At 35.3% G+C, this 18,832-nt stretch overlaps 1 protein-coding gene across 1 annotated transcript in view; it reads left to right on the top strand.

The window, feature by feature from the left end:
• The first annotated feature begins 1,405 nt into the window (after positions 1–1,405).
• The window catches only part of ETV3 (ETS variant transcription factor 3), a 92,098-nt gene continuing 74,671 nt past the window's right edge, over positions 1,406–18,832 (top strand). The window contains exons 1-3 of the mRNA XM_053705344.1: positions 1,406–1,578; positions 4,547–4,610; positions 10,025–10,262. Coding sequence (XP_053561319.1) covers positions 4,565–4,610; positions 10,025–10,262 — 284 coding nt within the window. The 5' untranslated portion in view covers positions 1,406–1,578; positions 4,547–4,564. The remainder of the gene's footprint in view (positions 1,579–4,546; positions 4,611–10,024; positions 10,263–18,832) is intronic.

The raw sequence follows: 18,832 nt of genomic DNA, 5'->3' as shown, positions 1-18,832 counted from the left end.
GGAACATATATGGTAAATATCTATTTGATATGTCTCATATTTTTGTTGCTATAGCACTTTTAAATGTAATACCATTATAGTCTATGGGCATTCCATTTTGTCATTCACCCTTGTCATTCCATAGAAAGCAGCTATAATCTGACGCAATCTCACTTTCAGAATATGCTACTGTACCTGGGGAACTTATCTGGTAAATATCTAGTTGATATGTCTCATATTTTTGTTGCTTCATCAGTTTTAATTTTACATCCCATTAAAGTTTATGGGCATTCCATTTTGTCATTCACCCTTGTCATTCCATAGAAAACAGCTATAATCTCATGTAATCTCACTTTCAAAATATGCTACTGTACCTGGGGAACATAAATGGTAAATATCCAGTTGATATGTCTCATAGTTTTGTTGCTTCAACACTTTTAATTTTACACCCCATAAAAGTCTATGGGCATTCCATTTTGTCATTCACCCTTGTCATTCCATAGAAAGCAGCTATGAGGTAATCTCTTTCAGAATATGCTACTGTACCTGGGGAACATATATTGTAAATATCTATTTGATATGCATCATAGTTTAATTTCTATAGCACTTTTAAATGTAATCCCATTATAGTCTATGGGCATTCCATCTTGTCATTCACTCCTGTCATTCCATAGAAAGCAGCTATAATCTGAAGTAATCTCACTTTCAGAATATGTTACTGTACCTGGGGAACATATCTGGTAAATATCTATTTGATATGTCTCATAGTTTTCTTGCTTCAACACTTTTAATTTTACATCCCATTAAAGTCTATGGGTATTCCATTTTGTCATTCACCCTTGTCATTCCTTTTAGTGCATCCCCTGTTCCTGTGTCCATGTTCCAAAAGTGGGGGTATATTATGGGGTCCAACGTCCATATTTTCCTCACAAATTTTACATTTTGCGGTCTTAAACTTTAGATTCCAGTCATTTGTCCAATTGTTGTATAACACTTCTCATTTTGTCCCCAGCCAGCAGTCATGCTTTAGCTCTGTTTATAAACTTTGGTACAATGTTTTAAACCCACTGCCTACTTATTTGTATACTTATGTAGCGTTATGCTTTACACTGACAATGCAACAGATTTTACCCAAACGAATTACACACTCCTATGTTTCAGTGTTGCATGGCTGCTAATTGTGCGAAACAAAAATGACCCCACTCGTATTGACGTAACAGTCACAAAAACCCACACTTTCGTCGCTCAAAAAGGAAGAAACAGCTGTGTTTGCTTTGAACGCTAGTACGTCACGAGCGGGCGTGGTTTTGCTAGAACGCATTTCGCGTAAAGGGGTTTTAAGAGGTTTGTTTTGGCAAGTAGGCGTGGCTAATTTGCCGACGCTACAGCTAGCTCACTTTCACCTTCCCACCCGAATACGTCACTACTGTGTTCATCCGCCAGCGTAGTGAGAAGAGTGAGAGAGAGACGGCAAAACCGGAAGTGGGATTAATAAGGCGGAAGGCACTTCCTGTTAACTCGAATGAGGATACTGGAGGCGGAGGAGGAAGAAGAAGTTATAGAAACCGTGGCGGAGCTGTAGTCGAGTGACCAGCACCGGTGAGTCTCTCTAATCTACTTATCCTTCGCTGTTGTCAAGGTCTTTCTTTCCTTGAGTTTTTGTGCTCTGTAGAGTTATTGCTTTGCTATACCGCTCAGGCCTCCCCGCTGCAGGAGGCCTTATAGACCCTAGGCTGACCCCGAGGCCCCAAACTGACCCCTCTCTTAGGTTAATTGAGGAGGCTACTAATGGGTTTGTCTTGTTGTTTACAATGGGTTTTAACAGCATGGGACTGCGTCTGTTTCTGGTTGAGCGCGTGTTATATATAGTGAATATAGGAATATTCATTTTATTCAGACACATCCCCACATTTCTGGATCTATTAGGTTGTGTGTGTTGTATAAAATCTGGTATTGAGTGACTAAAACATTTTGGATACAACAGTAACATTTATACGTACCTGCTTTGTGTGTAGACCGCAACTTTTCGGGTTTACCACACTTTAAAGGATCACAATCCAAAATAGGAAGCTTGGAACCATCCCCTGATATACGATCATCTCTAACAATTATATAACTTGTCTTTCTGTAGGTAATTTTATTTTCTTTATTATGAAGACCGAAACAAAATATTATCGACAAAAAGGATTCTATAGTCCACGTTTACCTATCCTATGTACTCAAAATGTTTTTTGATTAATGGCTTTGACAAATCTAATGGATTTTGATCCTAAGATCCATGTAACTTTTCTGGCTGTCATGTATTATTTTAGGTGTCCATGTACAAATGCTTGGTGGTTAGCTTTTGGCTCCAAACTATATTTGCATCAATTTATAAATGCTTTTTTTGTAAATGCCAGAGCAATCTGTATATCTGGGTTTTAATATTCTGGTTGGTTCCATTTCCATATTATGCAGTTGTTGATCCATGTCATAAATATATCTTTTGAGGTACAACCTTTCCGGGTTCTTAAAACATGCAATTGTAAAATCCTGCTTTATCCCTTTACTAATGTCACATTTTTATTAACTGTTACCTTTTGTCCAGGTGTAAGAGTCCTGTTACTAGCAACAAACTATTTGTAATCGATACTTTCTGATCTTTCAGTTATCTGGCTTGTTTTTGACACCTAGGCTTCATGAGATCTAAATGTTTTTGGCCAACCAACTAAGCTTTCTAATCATAACCATTTACATTTGTACACTGAAATATATTAATTACCGCGTTAATAATCATGTTTTCATCTACTGTGTGAGATTTGCATTATTTTGTTGTCTACTACCCTGTTGTGGTATATTTATAGCAAGTTGTAATCATCTGCCTAGTTGCTATGGTGATGGTCTGTAAAGTTTGGCTTCTAAGTGAAATGTGTCTTTAATAAGCTGGCAAAAGAGACAGATTCATGTGGCAAAGTGTAAATACAAATGTATTTTGTAATTAAAACAACATGCTTTAACACTTTTCATGGTCACACTAAAAGCTTACATGATCATCTGATTTGCTTGGGTTTAGTTACTCTCCTCCTTCAACATATCAAGACAACCAAGAGGAATTCAATATGTTTTGCAATGTTGTGTTCATTTAGTATATCTAATAGACATGCATTTGTAGGGAAGTGACTGTCCAATTAGTCATTCACTGTTGGCTCCAAATATTTAATTTTAATTTAACGGTTGTTCTATTATATTTTAACAAATAGTCATTAAAAAAAGTAATTCACTAATTCTTGGAGTAAAAAGTCTCTTGATTTAAAAAAAAAAAAAAAAAAAATTCTAACAAAATATAGATGGTTATACATACTTTAGAGACAGTCAGTGGTTGTCAATTTTATTTGTTAACCATCAGGGCCAGGCTCTCTTGCTCCTTACCATACATATATAAATATACCGGGGTATATTAAATTGACAGTTAAAGGGACACTAAACCCAATTTTTTTTTTTTTCTTTCGTGATCCAGATAGAGCATGCAACTTTCTAATTAATTCCTAATAATTTCTCTTCGTTCTCTTGCAATCTTTATTTGAAAACGGCATCTAAGCTAAGGAGCCAGACAATTTTTGGTTCAGGACCCTGGATAGAACTTGTTTATTGGTGGGTGAATTTATCCACCAATCAGCAAGAACAACCCGGGTTTGTCACCAAAAATGGGCCGGCATCTAAACTTACATTCCTGCTTTTCAAATAAATATACCAAGAGAATGAAGAACATTTGATAATATGTGTAAATTAGAAAGTTACTTAAAATTGCATGCTCTATCTGAACAAAAGAAAAACATTGGGTTCAGTGTCCCCTTTTAAAGGTTTCTAGTCCACACCCTTTTTTTTTTTTTTTTTTTTTTTTTTTTTTTTTTTTTTTTTTTGTAGTCTGGGTATGTATTTATTGTCATCAGTGAAACATAATGTATCTTTGAGTTAACTACATCTATCTGGCTCTTTATTATTTTGTCTCATAACGGAGTTTGAAAACTGATGCATATGGTTTAGATGAGGGTTCTAAAAAAACAAAAAAATAACTTCAGAGTTAAAACTGAAGTGTGAGGGTGTACATTGCAATCCTCTTTCTAGCTATAATACAGGGACTGCAAGGAAGGAAAAACGTAAGCTATATATTTCCTTTTTGTTTATGAAACAAGAGGGTCAAACGCAGATCAGAGAGATGTAGGGCTTAGCTGAAATGTTGGAACTGAAACCATGACCAGTTAGTACTTATTTTTTTGTGATTTATTTAAGGCAAGAGTTGTTCATTCTGAACTGTTATTAAATTTCATGTACATATATATACACATTAGATAGTCACAACTTAGCTAATACCCAGGATTTTGAGATTTATGAAACACTGTCAAAGTTTTAATATATTAAACATTAATCTTGCTGTAATAATATGAATTGTTTCTTGTATGCTTAGTGTTACAAGATCCTTGATGGTATCAGTTGGTACAGTTATGTTTTGCCTTCAATGATCTGATAGTTGACATGTTTTATTTATTTAATATTTTAAATGTTAACTGTTTACGTTTTCCCTTCACAGTCAGCAGGAAGAAGTAAAATGAAAACTGGTTGCAGTATTGGTGAAAAACCAAAAGGAGGGGGAGGTATGATTTCTGTTCCTTTTTTTTATATATAGCTCTATCTACATTTTAAGGAAATTAGTTTTATAATTTAGTACTTTAAGGGACTTTTATTTTTTCTGCGGGGGGGGGGGAGTTGTTTGTTGCAAACTTTTAATTATCTTTTTGGGTTATCCTTCATATCTCTATATACAACTGCCACTGTCTGGCTCCTAAAAATATGTCTGGCTCCTAAATCTTTTTACTGGCTCCTAATTTTTAAACAGATTTGTCGAGCACTGGTTTAATCTTTGCTGTCAGTTTATAGCAAGACAGCATACACGTCTTGTCATGGCAAGTTTTTTTTCTTGTCCCTTTAACTTTTTGATACAGAAGGTGAATGGTGAAAAAATGATGACCCTTCACATAGAATTTAATGTGGTTTTTACCAACAAATACACTTTAGTTGATAACTGAAAAAAATATTTTGACGTTATATAATATAGGAATAATTTTTAAATAAAATGTATACAATATTCCATCTCATAGAAGCATCTTTTTATTGATACCATAGTCATTGCAAGCATATTTGGAGAGATATATTATTTGCTTCCATGATGCTACTGTGCTGCATTACAAATCCATATTTATTTTTTTTCATAGTAAGAATGTTTCTTGATTCACCAATTAATAATAATCTTCTGGCAGATGCATATTCGTCAACCTCCAAAGTGGGTTTGTGTTGTAAAAACACTTGTTTTTGAATTTTCTTAGGCCATCCTATTTATATCTATCTGAATATACAACATCTGTATTTCCGTCTTTTGGAAAAAATAAACAGCAAGTGGGGAAATGGGGGAAAAAAAAAAGGATCAAAGGGATATTTGGTTGCTGATGACTCTTTTGTGTATGCTTACAGGTTATGCATCTCCAAATCCACTTATGTAATCTCCAGATAATTTTAACTGGGTGTGTTTTTTTTTTTTTTTTTTTTTTTTTATCATCCACAAATGGATATCCAGAGAGGCTTGAGAACTGCTATAGTAGATTAGTATGTGTGCAGCAACTGGAAAAGGATACAAAGAGAACAAAAATGTAGATAATAGAAGTAATTTGGAAAGTTGTTTAAAGGTGTATGCTCCATATGAATTATGAAAGAAAAAGTGAGTTTCATGATCTTTTAAGATGGTTTTAATAGTATGAGAATTGCCAAAGTGTTAACCTCAATGTTGCTCTTTAGTCCTAAAAGTGTATACTTTACTTTGAAAGTTCAGTTTATTCCAACAGTCACAATGTGAGGAATTGTAAACACTCAATTCCTCAAACCATTAGATGGCTACAGCACTCGCATGTCTGTAACCTTGATGCTCCAAGCTTCACATGCTTGGAAACATCCCAATAAGGTGCCAAAAACAACTATCAACGTATCTGACACACTTGGAGTTGTTTCAGGGACATCTGGGCAGAAGTCATCTTGGACAAGTGGGTCTTACAGATCCTGAAATTGTGCTATTCTCTGGAATTCATTAATAAGTCTTAAATTCCTTGCTTTGTAACATCTCCAATCCCAGAGAACAATTTGAAACTTCTGACTATCCATCAGTTTTTGGAGAAAAAGGTAATACAAGAAGTTCCGTCATTGCTGCACTTTTAAGGATTCTACTCTACTTTTTTTCCAGACGTCTCAGTTCTTTCGTGGCGAGCAAGCCATTCAAGATGGAGTCACTTCTCTCAGTGATAAACATTTCCCCCCTGGGGTCTTATCTGTTATCAGTAGATCTAAATAATGATGCATACTTCCACATTCCTATCGCAGAAGTTCACAGGCAGTTTTCGAGATTTGCAAAAGGAAGATAGCATTACCAGTTCACTAAAGTCAGTAGGGAGAACAGCACCACTGTTAGTGCACAGTCAAAGGGGGTTAACTGCTAAATCCCTGTGTAGCACATGAATTCATGAAAGATGCCGGCACAGTGGATAAAAAATATGACTTTATTAAAGACCTTAGTAAAACAAGTTTGTTTTACTAAGGTCTTTAATAAAGTCATATATTTTTTTTATCCACTGTGCCGGCATCTTTCATGAATTCATTACCAGTTCACTGCTCGACCCTTCAGCATTTCTACAGCTTCTCGAGTATTCACAAAGACCTTGGTTCCTCTCATAGCAGAAATGAGGGTCAGTGTCCTTTTTTGGTGATACAGTATCTAGACAACATTCTTCTGATTTCAAGAACTTTTCAGCAGTCATAGCTTCACAGAGCACAGTTTCTACAGACCCTGCAGCAGTTTGGATGGCTGGTGAATCTTCATAAAGTCAACTACAGCCCACGCAGTCCATTACCTTCCTTGGGGCCCAGTTTGATACAGACAGATCTCTAGTTTCTGTATCCCTACAAAGGAAGAAGTCTTTGATAAATTACTTCAAAAATCTGCAACACCCTTCATGTCTGACAGCTTGGGTGGGCCTTGATGCAGATGTTTCAGCACATGGCTTCTCTCATCCACTTAAGGTGGGCAAGATGGAGAATGCGTCTTTTTAAGATCCACTGTCAGCAACATTACCGGAGACAATTTGTATTGAGCCAGCACATTTGATAAATTTAAAAACAAGTATATGATCCCCCCCTATTTAACTATGAAATAGGATATGTTGAAAGTCCAAAGTATTCTGAATCCCAGTAAACCAGTTGATGGATGGCAGGTGTCCCGAGAATCGGCTGATGACTCTCGCAGATCTCCCAAGAAATAGGCACAAATTATAATATTTAAGTTGATGGGTACTCGCACTCCAGAGAGCTACAGCTACACCTACCATTCATCTACTTCTGCTTTACTGGGATTTATAACACTTTGGGCTTTAAACATATCCTATTTTATAGTTTATATAGGGGATCATAAACTTTTATTTTAGTTATTTTTTTAAATTATTTAGCATTTTTTTTTCATGTAAGTGTATATTTTGCCTTTATTTTGTTGTGTGTTGTTGGGTTTTTGTCTGTTTTTTTTTGTTTGTTTGTTTTTTTTTTCCACTTTAGCCAGCGCACTTATTTTCTGATGGCTCTAAGAAGATGCAGTCTACATTGGTGGTGTCAGAAAGTCTCAAGGTATTTCTCTAGTAGAGCCGGATTGGATACTCATACAAACAGTCTCTTCCTGCAAATATTCTAGAAATTCTGTATTTTCTCGGGTATGGAATGTAAACCGGATATGTCTATGCTCTATTTCATCTGATTCTGTGACTGCTATGAAGGATTCAGAAAGAGCAATGTTTGTGGCAATTCATTCCTTTTTGGTCTCGGAGGCCATGGTTTCCTCTTCTTCTATTACACCTTGCAGTGGAATCCCCATGGCTTCTTCCTCTGTGGATATGTTTCAGGGACAAATTCTTTATCTGGCTCCATAACATCTGAACTTGACGGTATGGTTTCTGAAATCACAAGATTTAGACAATTGAATATCTCTGCTCCAGTCATTCAGATTCTGCTTCAGGCTAGAAAGAATACAACTTCATCAGTGTATTATGGAATATGTAATGCCTTCTTTGGATGGTGTAACATAATGCTTCTTCAAACAAAATTTTATTGTATCATTTGTTGGACTGTTTCCTGAAGGGACTTTTTGCCACAACACTTAAAGTTCAAGTATCTGCTATTTCTGCTATCGCTGGGATCAAATGGATTCAGAAACCTCTGGTTCTTCTTAGATTCAGTTATTTCAGGCCTTGGCTCATATCCAACCTTCTACCAGATCTTCAAATCTAATGTGGTACCTTTTTTATCTGGTTTTTGAAGCCTTAATGCAAATACCCTTTGAACCTATTCGGGAGATCTCACTTTGGTTTCTTACATTGAAAACTATTTGTAAGACAGGTTTCTGAGTTGCAAGCTCTTTCCATTTACGAATCTTGTCTCGTTTTCCATAAGGATAAAGTTGTTTTATTCACAGTTCCTGAGTTCTTACCTAAGGTTGCCTTTGATTTTCATAAATCACAGGACATTGTGTTACTATCCTTTTGTCCACATATGCAAGATTCAATGGGAAAGCCACATTACCTTATAGATGTGGTACGTTGTCTCCATGCTTATGTGACCAGAACTAACTCTGTTTCAAGCTCTGCACCATGTATGAAACTAAACTGGCTCATTTATCTTAAAGGTCATGAAAGTCGAATTTAAACTGTTATGATTCAGGCAGAGCATGCAATATTACAGGGACATGAAACTCAAAATGTTTCTTTCATGATTCAGATAGTAGTATAAATCTTTAATCAACTTTCCAATTTAGTTCTGTTATCAATTTTGCTTCATTCATTCTCTTATCTTTTATTGGAGAAGCAGCAATGCACTGGGAGTTAGGTGAACACATTTGTAAGCCAATGAAAATGGTGAATAAACTTGTATGCCCAATCAGCAACTAGTTTCAAACTCATGAGCCTATCTAGATATGTTTTTCAACAAAGGATTCAAAGCGAATGAAGCAAATTAGTTGATAGAAGTACATTTTAAAAGTTGTTAAAACTTGTATGCTCTACCTGAATCATGAACCAGTTTACTTCTGTTTATCAAATTTACGTTATCCTGTTGGTATCCTTTGTTGAAAAGCATGCCTAGGAGCTAGCTGGTGATTTGTGGCTACACACATGCGTCTTTTCATTGGCTCAGCAGACATGTTCAGCCAGCTCCTAGTAGTGTATGGCTGCTCTGTTGGTGACGTTAACTATTAGTATTTTATTGTTTCACAGTTAACTGCATTTTAACTTATTAGTTTCCTATTTAAGGAGAGGTTTTTATTATTATTTTTTCCATTTGTCGTTTCTGACAGCTGTGTCTTCACATGCAAATACAGTATATTAACTTTTGTAATTGCTTTTTTTTAATGTTTTAAATGTTGTATCTGCTTCCATTTCTTTGTCCTGCTCTCTACTATTGTACTCCTGTAATAGAATTTAATATCGTCATTATCTGTGTCAGAATGTATGTACCTGTCCTATATCTGCATATTAAAACTAATTATTTTGAAGACTTAATATATGTAAAGAATTATTTTTTTTTCCAATGTAAGTCATATTTTATTTGTAATTTAGAAACTCATAGCCTTAATTTACAGTATGCTATATTCTTTAACTGCAACTCTGCTGCAACCTTGTCAACTAGGGTTGCTGGAGTATTGCAGGCTAATGGTATCAAATCTTCAGCTACTAGACTGTAAAAATACAGGGGCGAAATATCATATTTAAATGTCTTAGTGTCATTTTATGTGTAGGCTGGTTTTCTGCTTCTGTCTAATGCTTAATTCTAATCTATCTCTGCCCTTTTATTTTTTGTCTGTGTGTGTGTTCTGCTTAATTGTCTTTTTAGTTTCCCATATTTTTGTCCTTTTTTTCTTTTGATGTCATACGTCACTTTTTTTTTTTTTTTTTTTTTTTTTCATTTATTTTATTTTTTTAACAACCTGCAGGTTATCATTTCCCAGATTGGGCTTACAAGGCAGAGTCCAGCCCTGGCTCTCGCCAGATCCAACTATGGCACTTCATCTTGGAGTTGCTGCAAAAGGAGGAGTTCAGGCATGTCATTGCCTGGCAGCAGGGGGAGTATGGCGAGTTTGTCATCAAGGACCCGGATGAAGTGGCAAGACTGTGGGGCAGGCGCAAGTGCAAACCACAAATGAACTATGATAAACTGAGCCGGGCCCTAAGGTGAGAGATCAGTGGTCGCCCTGGTTTTGTTGTTTGGTGTAATGTATTGCTTGCTTTCATCCTTGGCCAACCTTAATCCCCAGGGCAGAATGTGATCTTTAAACTAATTTCATAGGTTCTCAAATAATTTTTTTCTTCTTCCAGTATCACTGTCATTTGTAGAGATGTAGGAAAGAGCTAAAAATTGGAGTAGATCTGGTGTATTTGGTTTGTCTTTTTATTGTATAAAACGTGTATTTTTGTGTGTAGTCTGATTTGCACACATCTCTGCCAAATTGCTGCTGACCATGATGTGCTCCATTATTTTAGTTTTTACTGAGCAATTTTTTTTCAAAATAAATGTCAACTTTCAAATAAACCACTACTTGCTCTTTTTACAAAAAAAACCTAAGCTATCAAATGTGTTTACATACCAAATTTAATATGAATATGCCTAATTGAAAAAAAAAAATGTTTTCATTGTTTTTGCATTGAATGTTCATAAAATCATAATTTAAAGTTTCCTAGTGCAAGGCTTGTCCTTTTAAGAGGGTTTTCTGTTTGCTACTATCATTAAATTTACCTTGTACTCTTAGAATGCACTTCTGGTAGCAAGCTGCTGATTAGAGGCTATGCACATATGCCTCTTGTCTCGCCAGATGTGTTCAGCTAAGTGCCAGTAGTGCATTGTTGCTCTGGAATTGGCTTTAACTATGTATTTAATCACTTTGTAGTTATGCACAAACTATATTGCATTGATACAATTATCATTTTCTTTTTTGTTGCTCTTTAAAGCGATTGCTTCTGGTATTTATAATTTGAGAGTTGTAGGGATATTTGTAAGCCAGTGGATCTCCCCTTTTAAGTCAATTTCTGGTTATATAATATAAAACCATGGAACTTAAATTGTTTATTATTATTATTTTTTTTTTTTTTTTTTTTTAAGTGTGTATGGATACAAAATTATCCCAACAAGTTATGGGTCAGAAGATAATTTCTATCTATATCATGCAGGCGTATTCCACAGAATGCAGAGAGTAGTTACGGCAAGGCCTTGTTAGGTTGTTATGGCAAACAGTACAGTAACTTAGGCTTTTTTTTATATATATTTTTCTGAGTTTGAATCCTCCTTTTCCTTCATGGTGTTTGCCATTTTTAACACTGATACCTTCCGTTTTCTCTTTCTATCCCTTTAATCCGAAAGCTACACACTCCTCTTTGGCTGTGCAACATAAGAGAAGATGCTGTATTCAGTCTATGTCCCAATGCATAAAAAACAGTGCTGTGAGCAGCAGGAATTATGGCAGTAGTTCATGGCTCACAGACATGCACATGAACCATTTTATAGGACGTTAAAGGTGCCCTAGAGTGAGTTTGTTGAGTCCTGCTTTATTACATTTAATGCTAAGTAATTATCTATGCAGATCATACGACCATATGTCGCATGCACCAACATATTCAGTTTGCAACTATTCAGGGCCCCATGTACTAACGTCCATGTGGACAAGCTTCTCAACTTGACAACCTGTCTGCATAGCTTTGCATCATGCGGTTAGCAGACCCTGTATGTCCACTGCCGGATGTTCATTACACCGAAAACAAAAGTAGTTGTTCACTCACTATAATTGGATAGAAATTAATTAAACAATAAAGGGCTGTATACCAGAAAAGCATATATCTATATCAAAAAAGTGTACCCAAGAAGGGACCTATGTCTAAAAAATATGATGTATTATTACACACTCGCTTGAGTCAATCACCCCAGGAAAGCGTGTTAGCAGTGATTTCAATACACCACCTCTGAGGTGGCATAGTGTAAAAACCAGTGGTCTGGTACTTTGTGGGGAGCGCTCAAATGCAGCGTGCACTGCTTAGTAGACTGAGCCTTCCGTGTTTTAAAAAAATATTAATGTGTAAAAATTTATTGATTTACGGTTTTTAAAAGTGGAAAATACAACCTTTTTTTCATCTCATGGAAATGTTTTGCTTTTTATTCATACTAGTGCCATTGAAATTTAGGTTCATATGTAAACTGATGGCATTGATGACATCAACTGATGTCATTAAACATTTCCAAGTGCATAGGAATTCCCTGACATTTTGAATTAGGTTTGTACTAACATGCAAATTTCTTGTTTTAAACAGACAATTGATTGCCAAGTGTTTTGCGCTTCATGTTGCTTTTTGTGATGTTTAATAGGTGGAAGAACATATATTTTATGAAGGATTCTTCCAGATTTTCAAAAGTAATCAAAGTACTAGATTTAAAAAATTATGTGATAATGGCTAGTATACTAAACAGTACTATGTTACCAAGTAAACAAAGGTATGGCTAGGGAATCCATTTAGGGAACAGCGATTAGCCAAATGACATCTTGCATAATGTACGTGGGTGTGGCTTTCCTAAGATTAATCTCTTGTGAGCACTGAAATATTATAGGCACACAAACTCAATTGTTCTATATCTGATCATTCAGTGTTCAAAAATATATCCTTGAAAAGCCCATCAAACAACATAAAGGTTTTAAGTTTTCAGCATATTTATGTAGCCAAAAAAACCCATTAAAGGCACATGAAATAGTATTTGAACAGATTTACCTCGGCTTTCTTGGTAGACAATCGCACTCGACAAACGTAAGAACATAATGTTTACTTTTCAGCTCAGCATAAAACCAACCTGTAATACGTATTAAAATGACTAATTTTACTAATTTTAGGTGTAACAGTCATATTAAATACTTTTTATTATCCCGGAATTTGTAGTAGTTATATACAACATTTTTGGTCCCTTTTACTTACCTCATTACTGAGGACTTTTACAGACTGTATGTGTTCATGTGATTACCTCTGTGCCTCCCCCATAGCCACCTGTGCATATAGCAGTACAGCCAAATAAACTAGATGAGATTTGGATGCCTCAATGCAGTCGTGACTTCCAAAAAGAAAAATATTTTTTTCTCTTCCTTCTAAATATTTCTTTTCCTCCCACGTTTCAAGCACATCATGTTCATAGTAGAAATGATGTAAGAAACTCTTGTTTCTTGTGTCAATATTTCTGTTCAATCGAACTTATTATGAAGTTTTCTACAACACTGGATGATAAAATAAAAAAAAAACTGTGTGTATATATATATATATATATATATATATATATATATATATATATATATATATATATATAATCTATCTATCTTTTCCAACCTATATATGTGTGTGTGTGTGTGTATATATATATATATATATATGTATGTATGTATATATATATATATATATATATATATATATATATATATATATATATATATATATATATATATATATATATATATATATATATATATATAATGTATGTATCTTTTCCAACCTATATGTATATGTATCTTTTCCAACCTATATGTATATGTATCTTTTCCAACCTATATGTATACAGTATATGTATCTTTTGAAAAAACTATTAGGTTTATTATCCACATATAGAAAACATTATAGCTGTATCTATAGATGTATTGTTTAAAAAAAAATAATGCTTTTTAAAAACCTAAAATTGCCACAAAAAAAGGTAAGTAGATTTAAAAAAAAAAATTGTAAAGGGGAAAAAAACTGGCAACTATTGTGAAAACTGCATTAAACCGTGATTAATATTAATAACCTGTATCCATTACACACGCCGTGGCTCAATGCTCTTACCATCTCTACAAACTGGAAAGTGTCTGTCTGAAATGAGGCTCCCTTGAGATCCAGAGTGCCATTGCCGCGGATGATCAAACCGCTACTCCAACAGCCTATTCACTATAAGCGCCCCTAGGAGCTGCGGAACGCATCAATTTTTATTTTATTTTTTATTCTTTTAATGGATACAAAAGTCTTTTTTACTTATTGCACACCTCATACTGCTTTTTACAGTGTATAGAATATTAAAAACCTGTCTGTCCGCTTCATGATATGCCTATTTAATATGTTAAGAACTTAAATAACACTGTATATTATGTAATTAAACCTGGGCTTGACAAATCCAGCAAGCTATAGCTCTCAGAAGAAAATTATCCCTGTCACCTATGCTTCCTAACCAGCTGTATTACATGTGTAGAGCCACCTACTCGGCAACCAGGCACCACTAGCTGTAATAGTATATTGCAGACAGCAAGGAAAGAAACTGTTTACACTAGCAGAAATAAAGTAAAGTACATTACCTCAACTAGTTCCTAACAGTTTTTATTAGCTGCCTAAACTAACTTTCCCTGACAAGTTGCATTAGTTCTGCTAAAATATGGTCCATAGTGTACACAATATGCAGCTAGCACTGCCACAGCCAATGTTGGGTAGCTCTATATAGAGCTGCAACAACTAATCGGCATAATCGATAATAATCGATTATGAAAATAGTTGTCAACGAATCTCATAATCGATTAGTTGGTTTGCAATTAGTTGGTCTGTGCACAACACCAGCTGCTTCACTCCGATGCACTCCTGCATATGGTATTGTGTTTTATGGTTATGTCCTTAGCCTAAAGGACGTCTACAGAAGTCTACTTTTCACTTTTTCAGGACACTATAAGTTTACAACTACCCCTGGCCTATGTGCAACCCAGATATAATAGTCATCATTTGGACTGTTTATATTAAATCTGGTGATTTGGAACTATGCTTTTCATAATATAGTGCCAAGCTTGTTGTTTACACCTTGCCCCTAGTTTGATGGAAGTTATTTAAATTGATGTGCACTATTATCTGTTTGCACAATTATTAGCGTATTGGTTGCTATTGCTGATTATATGTACTGTATAAATAAATGTGTAAGGCTTTGTCCTGTTATTGATATACAGTCCTTAGCGCTTTTGCTTTTGTTTGTTTTTTTTTTGTTTTTTTTTTTAATAAATTGTGATAATATGTACCAGATTCAACCTTTATAAATATATATTTGTTATTTTTAGAGCGGATTAGATATTTCCCCTAACCTTATAGCTGGTTATTTACCATTGCATATAGATATTCAAGATATTTTTATGTTAGAATGAAGTCAAGGGTTACTTTATTGAGGCCCCTTGCCAAGGTAGAAAACACTTTAGCATTGGTGAAGAGCTAACAAAGATAAATATCCCACTTTGGTGAAATTGGCAAAACCCTACTTATACACCTGAACAGCCTTTTCTCTGCTGCAGGAAATATAGCTGCAAACAGAGAACCAGCCTTAGCCAGAAGCATGTGGACATGTTGAGATTTTTGCATTTCAATGCAAAGTTTCTGAAAGAGTGAATAACAGAATGTTATTAACAGTGATAGTCTAACTCTTTCTAGTTCTACCTCTTTTCAAACAGTTTGCGGTTTTGTTTTGTATAATTTTAAAACTGTGCTCTGCTGCTTAAAAATTGAAGAAACAGTTGTGTTAATGTAAAGTTTTCGTCTGAAGTTTATATTTGTAACACTCATTATGTGGATTTTATTTAAAACATAGAAAACTATTATTGATTCTCTTTTTATCCGATTAGTCGATTAATCGAAAAAATAATCGGACGATTAATCGATTATGAAAATAATCGTTAGTTGCAGCTCTAGCTCTATACATGTAATACAGTTGGTTAGAGAGTGGAGGAAAATAGTGAGTTGTGTGGAAAAGAAGCAATACTATAGTATTATACCGTTCATATCTGAAAATGACAACACAGGCAAGTTCATGCTCAATTTAAACAGTATATGTTGCAAAAATATTATTTGTCACTTCTCTGACTACAGTGTCCCTTTAAGCTATCCAAAGCATCCATTAAAGGTTATAAAAACCCAAAATTTCTTTCATGGTTCAGATAGAGCACTCAATTTTAAACAACTTTCTTATTTACTTCTTTTACAAATGTGTGTTTGTTCTTTTGGTATCTTATGTTAAAAAAGTAGGGATGTAAGATCGGGAGCCTGCCCATGTCTGGAGCACTATATGGCAGCAGTTTTGCAAGAATGTTATCCATTTGCAAGAGTACTAGATGGCAGCACTATGTCCTGCCATGTGGTCCAGACACCTACCTAAGTATCTCTTCAACAAATATGGCAACAAAGTAAATTTGTTTGCATATGAGACTGCTGGACAGCAGCTGCCAGAGAGAATTACGGCTCATTCCACGAGGGCTGTTGCTTCCTCATGGGCGTTCAGAAATGGGGCTTCTGTGGAACAGATTTGCAAGACTGCAACTTGGTCCTCTCTTCACACTTTTTCAAAGTTCTACAAATTTGACGCTTTTGGGAGAAAGGTTATTCAAGCAGTGGTGCCTTCCGTTTAGGTTCCCTGTTTTGTCTCTCCCGTATCATCTGTGTACTCTAGCTTGGGTATTGAATCCCATTAGTAATTAAGATGATCCGTGGACTCATCTTGTCTTAAAAAAGAAAATGTATGCTTACCTGATAAATTTATTTCTTTTTTTGACACGATGAGTCCATGGCCCGCCCTGTGTTTTTAGACAGGTTGTGGGTGGATTTAAACTTCAGACACCTGCACCTTGGCTTTTCCTTTCTCTTCCTAACTTCAGTCGAATGACTGGAGTGGGAGGGAAGGGAGGATGTATTTAACAGCTCTGCTGGGGGTCGGGTGCTCTTTGCCTCCTGCTGACCAGGAGGTGAATATCCCATTAGTAATTAAGATGATTCGTGGACTCATCGTGTCAAAAAAGAAATACATTTATCAGGTAGGCAAAAATTTTCTTTTTATGTGCTTTCCAAAGGGTAGCTATGCTGATATCTGGACTATCATTTATGGAGAAATAAGTCTGTGTTTAGGACATTTTTTGACATGAGTGTTCTCAAGCAGTAATCCATCCAACCTCCAGTGATATGCTTTAAGAGGGGCTGAATGCCATCTAATGGTGCAGGTGACCAAGGAATGGTCTGACCATGAGATGTTTTATGCTCAAGTGTTTGATATATGAAAGAACAATATGGTCAACTAAAATATAATCTAATCTGGAGTAACTTCGATTTGGGTTGGAGAAAAAGGTAAAATCTTGTTTTTGTTTAATATATCTCCATGTATCGTGGATTCCTAGTAATTTTGATGTTTTGGAGGTGCAGAGTTTTAATTCTTGTGTCTGGGTTAGTACAATCGAAGGTAAGATTTAGTGGGATATTGAGATCTCCTGCTATTATTAAGGAGCTTTTAACGTGAGTAATAATTAAGTTTGTGACCGAGTTGATGAAGCTATCCTGTTGCTTATTAGAAGCATAAAGATTTACTAGTGTAATTGGTTTTCCAAAGAGAGGACTTGTGACACAGAGATATATCCCTTCTTTACCAGAATCAATATGTGTGTATTTGTGAATGATATAGATTTATGTATTAAAATACTAAGTAGATTAATCTATAGGTGAAGAGCAAGTTATCCTCCTTGCTTTCCACACTATTATCAGAAGAAAGGGGAATCCCCATCTGTAGCCTATATTCATCTTCCTTAAAAGTACAGTGAGAGGTTTTAACTCTTTGCGTTTAAAATAGATCTGCTAACAGTCGTATATCAGAGTTTTCATATTTAATAGGCTGCTGTTCTCTAGCCAACTTCATCGGCTCTTCTTTAGACTGATAGTGATTTGGACTATTACGTCTCGAGGAGGATGGTTAGCTTGTGGTTTAGGACGTCGTGCCCTGCGGGCTCTATCTATTTCAGTCTTGGTTGGTGTCTCTGTTTTAGTGTGTTAAATAAATCTTATACATACTGTTCCAAGTCCAAAGGTGGTATGGCTTCAGGAATACCCCTGATTCGAATATTGTGACGTCTGCTTCTGTTTTCTGTGTCATCCATTTTATCTTATAGGTCTTGTATTGTAGTGTTTTGTTTGTGAATGACATGCAGTTCTGCAATTGCTATCGTATGGGAGTCCTGGGTATTTTCAAATGTCTCCACTCTGTCCAATTTCTGATATTTATTTTTTAAGATCATACATTTCATCCTTTTTATACACTGCTTTACTTGCGTTATTAGTGTAGAAAAGTCTTTTTTTTTTTTTTTTTTTTTTTTTTTTTTTTTGAGGAAATAGATTCAAATAGGTGTTTGGTTATAGTTATAATGCCTGTTGCAGATTCCAAATCTGACCTGTTTTATCAGATGTGTTTTTCTCCAAATATATCACTGCATCTGCAGTGTGCTTAGGATCGTTTTGATGAGAAAACCATTCCCAATGAGGCGCTTTCCAGAAGGAATGGCATAATGAATTAAAACCGGTCTGTACTTTTCATCATTCATGATCCCAATATCGCCAACATCACTGGCAGAAATGCAACCAAAATACCAGGACAGACCCTTTACCATGTTTCACTGAAGGCCGCAAGCACTCATTCTTCCATATCTCTCCAACTCTTCTTCTCACATATTGTGGACGATTGGACCCAAAAATTTCTAACTTGGATTAGTCACTCCATAATACACTCTTCAGTTGATCTTCATTTCAGTGCTTTAGCATATCTTAGCCTTTTTACCCTGTTCACCTTTCAAAAAAGTGGTTTCTTGGCTGCTACCCTTTCACAAAGACCATTCCTGATCAAGCTTCTTTTGCAAATTGGGGTTATTGTTAAAATATAAAAACGATAACTAAGATCCCAATCAAAAAGAGGATACTTA

Source organism: Bombina bombina, chromosome 1, assembly GCF_027579735.1.
Source record: "Bombina bombina isolate aBomBom1 chromosome 1, aBomBom1.pri, whole genome shotgun sequence".
NCBI lineage: Eukaryota > Metazoa > Chordata > Amphibia > Anura > Bombinatoridae > Bombina > Bombina bombina.
Note: the sequence above shows the minus strand (reverse complement) of the source record. Positions and strands in the feature narration are given on the sequence as shown.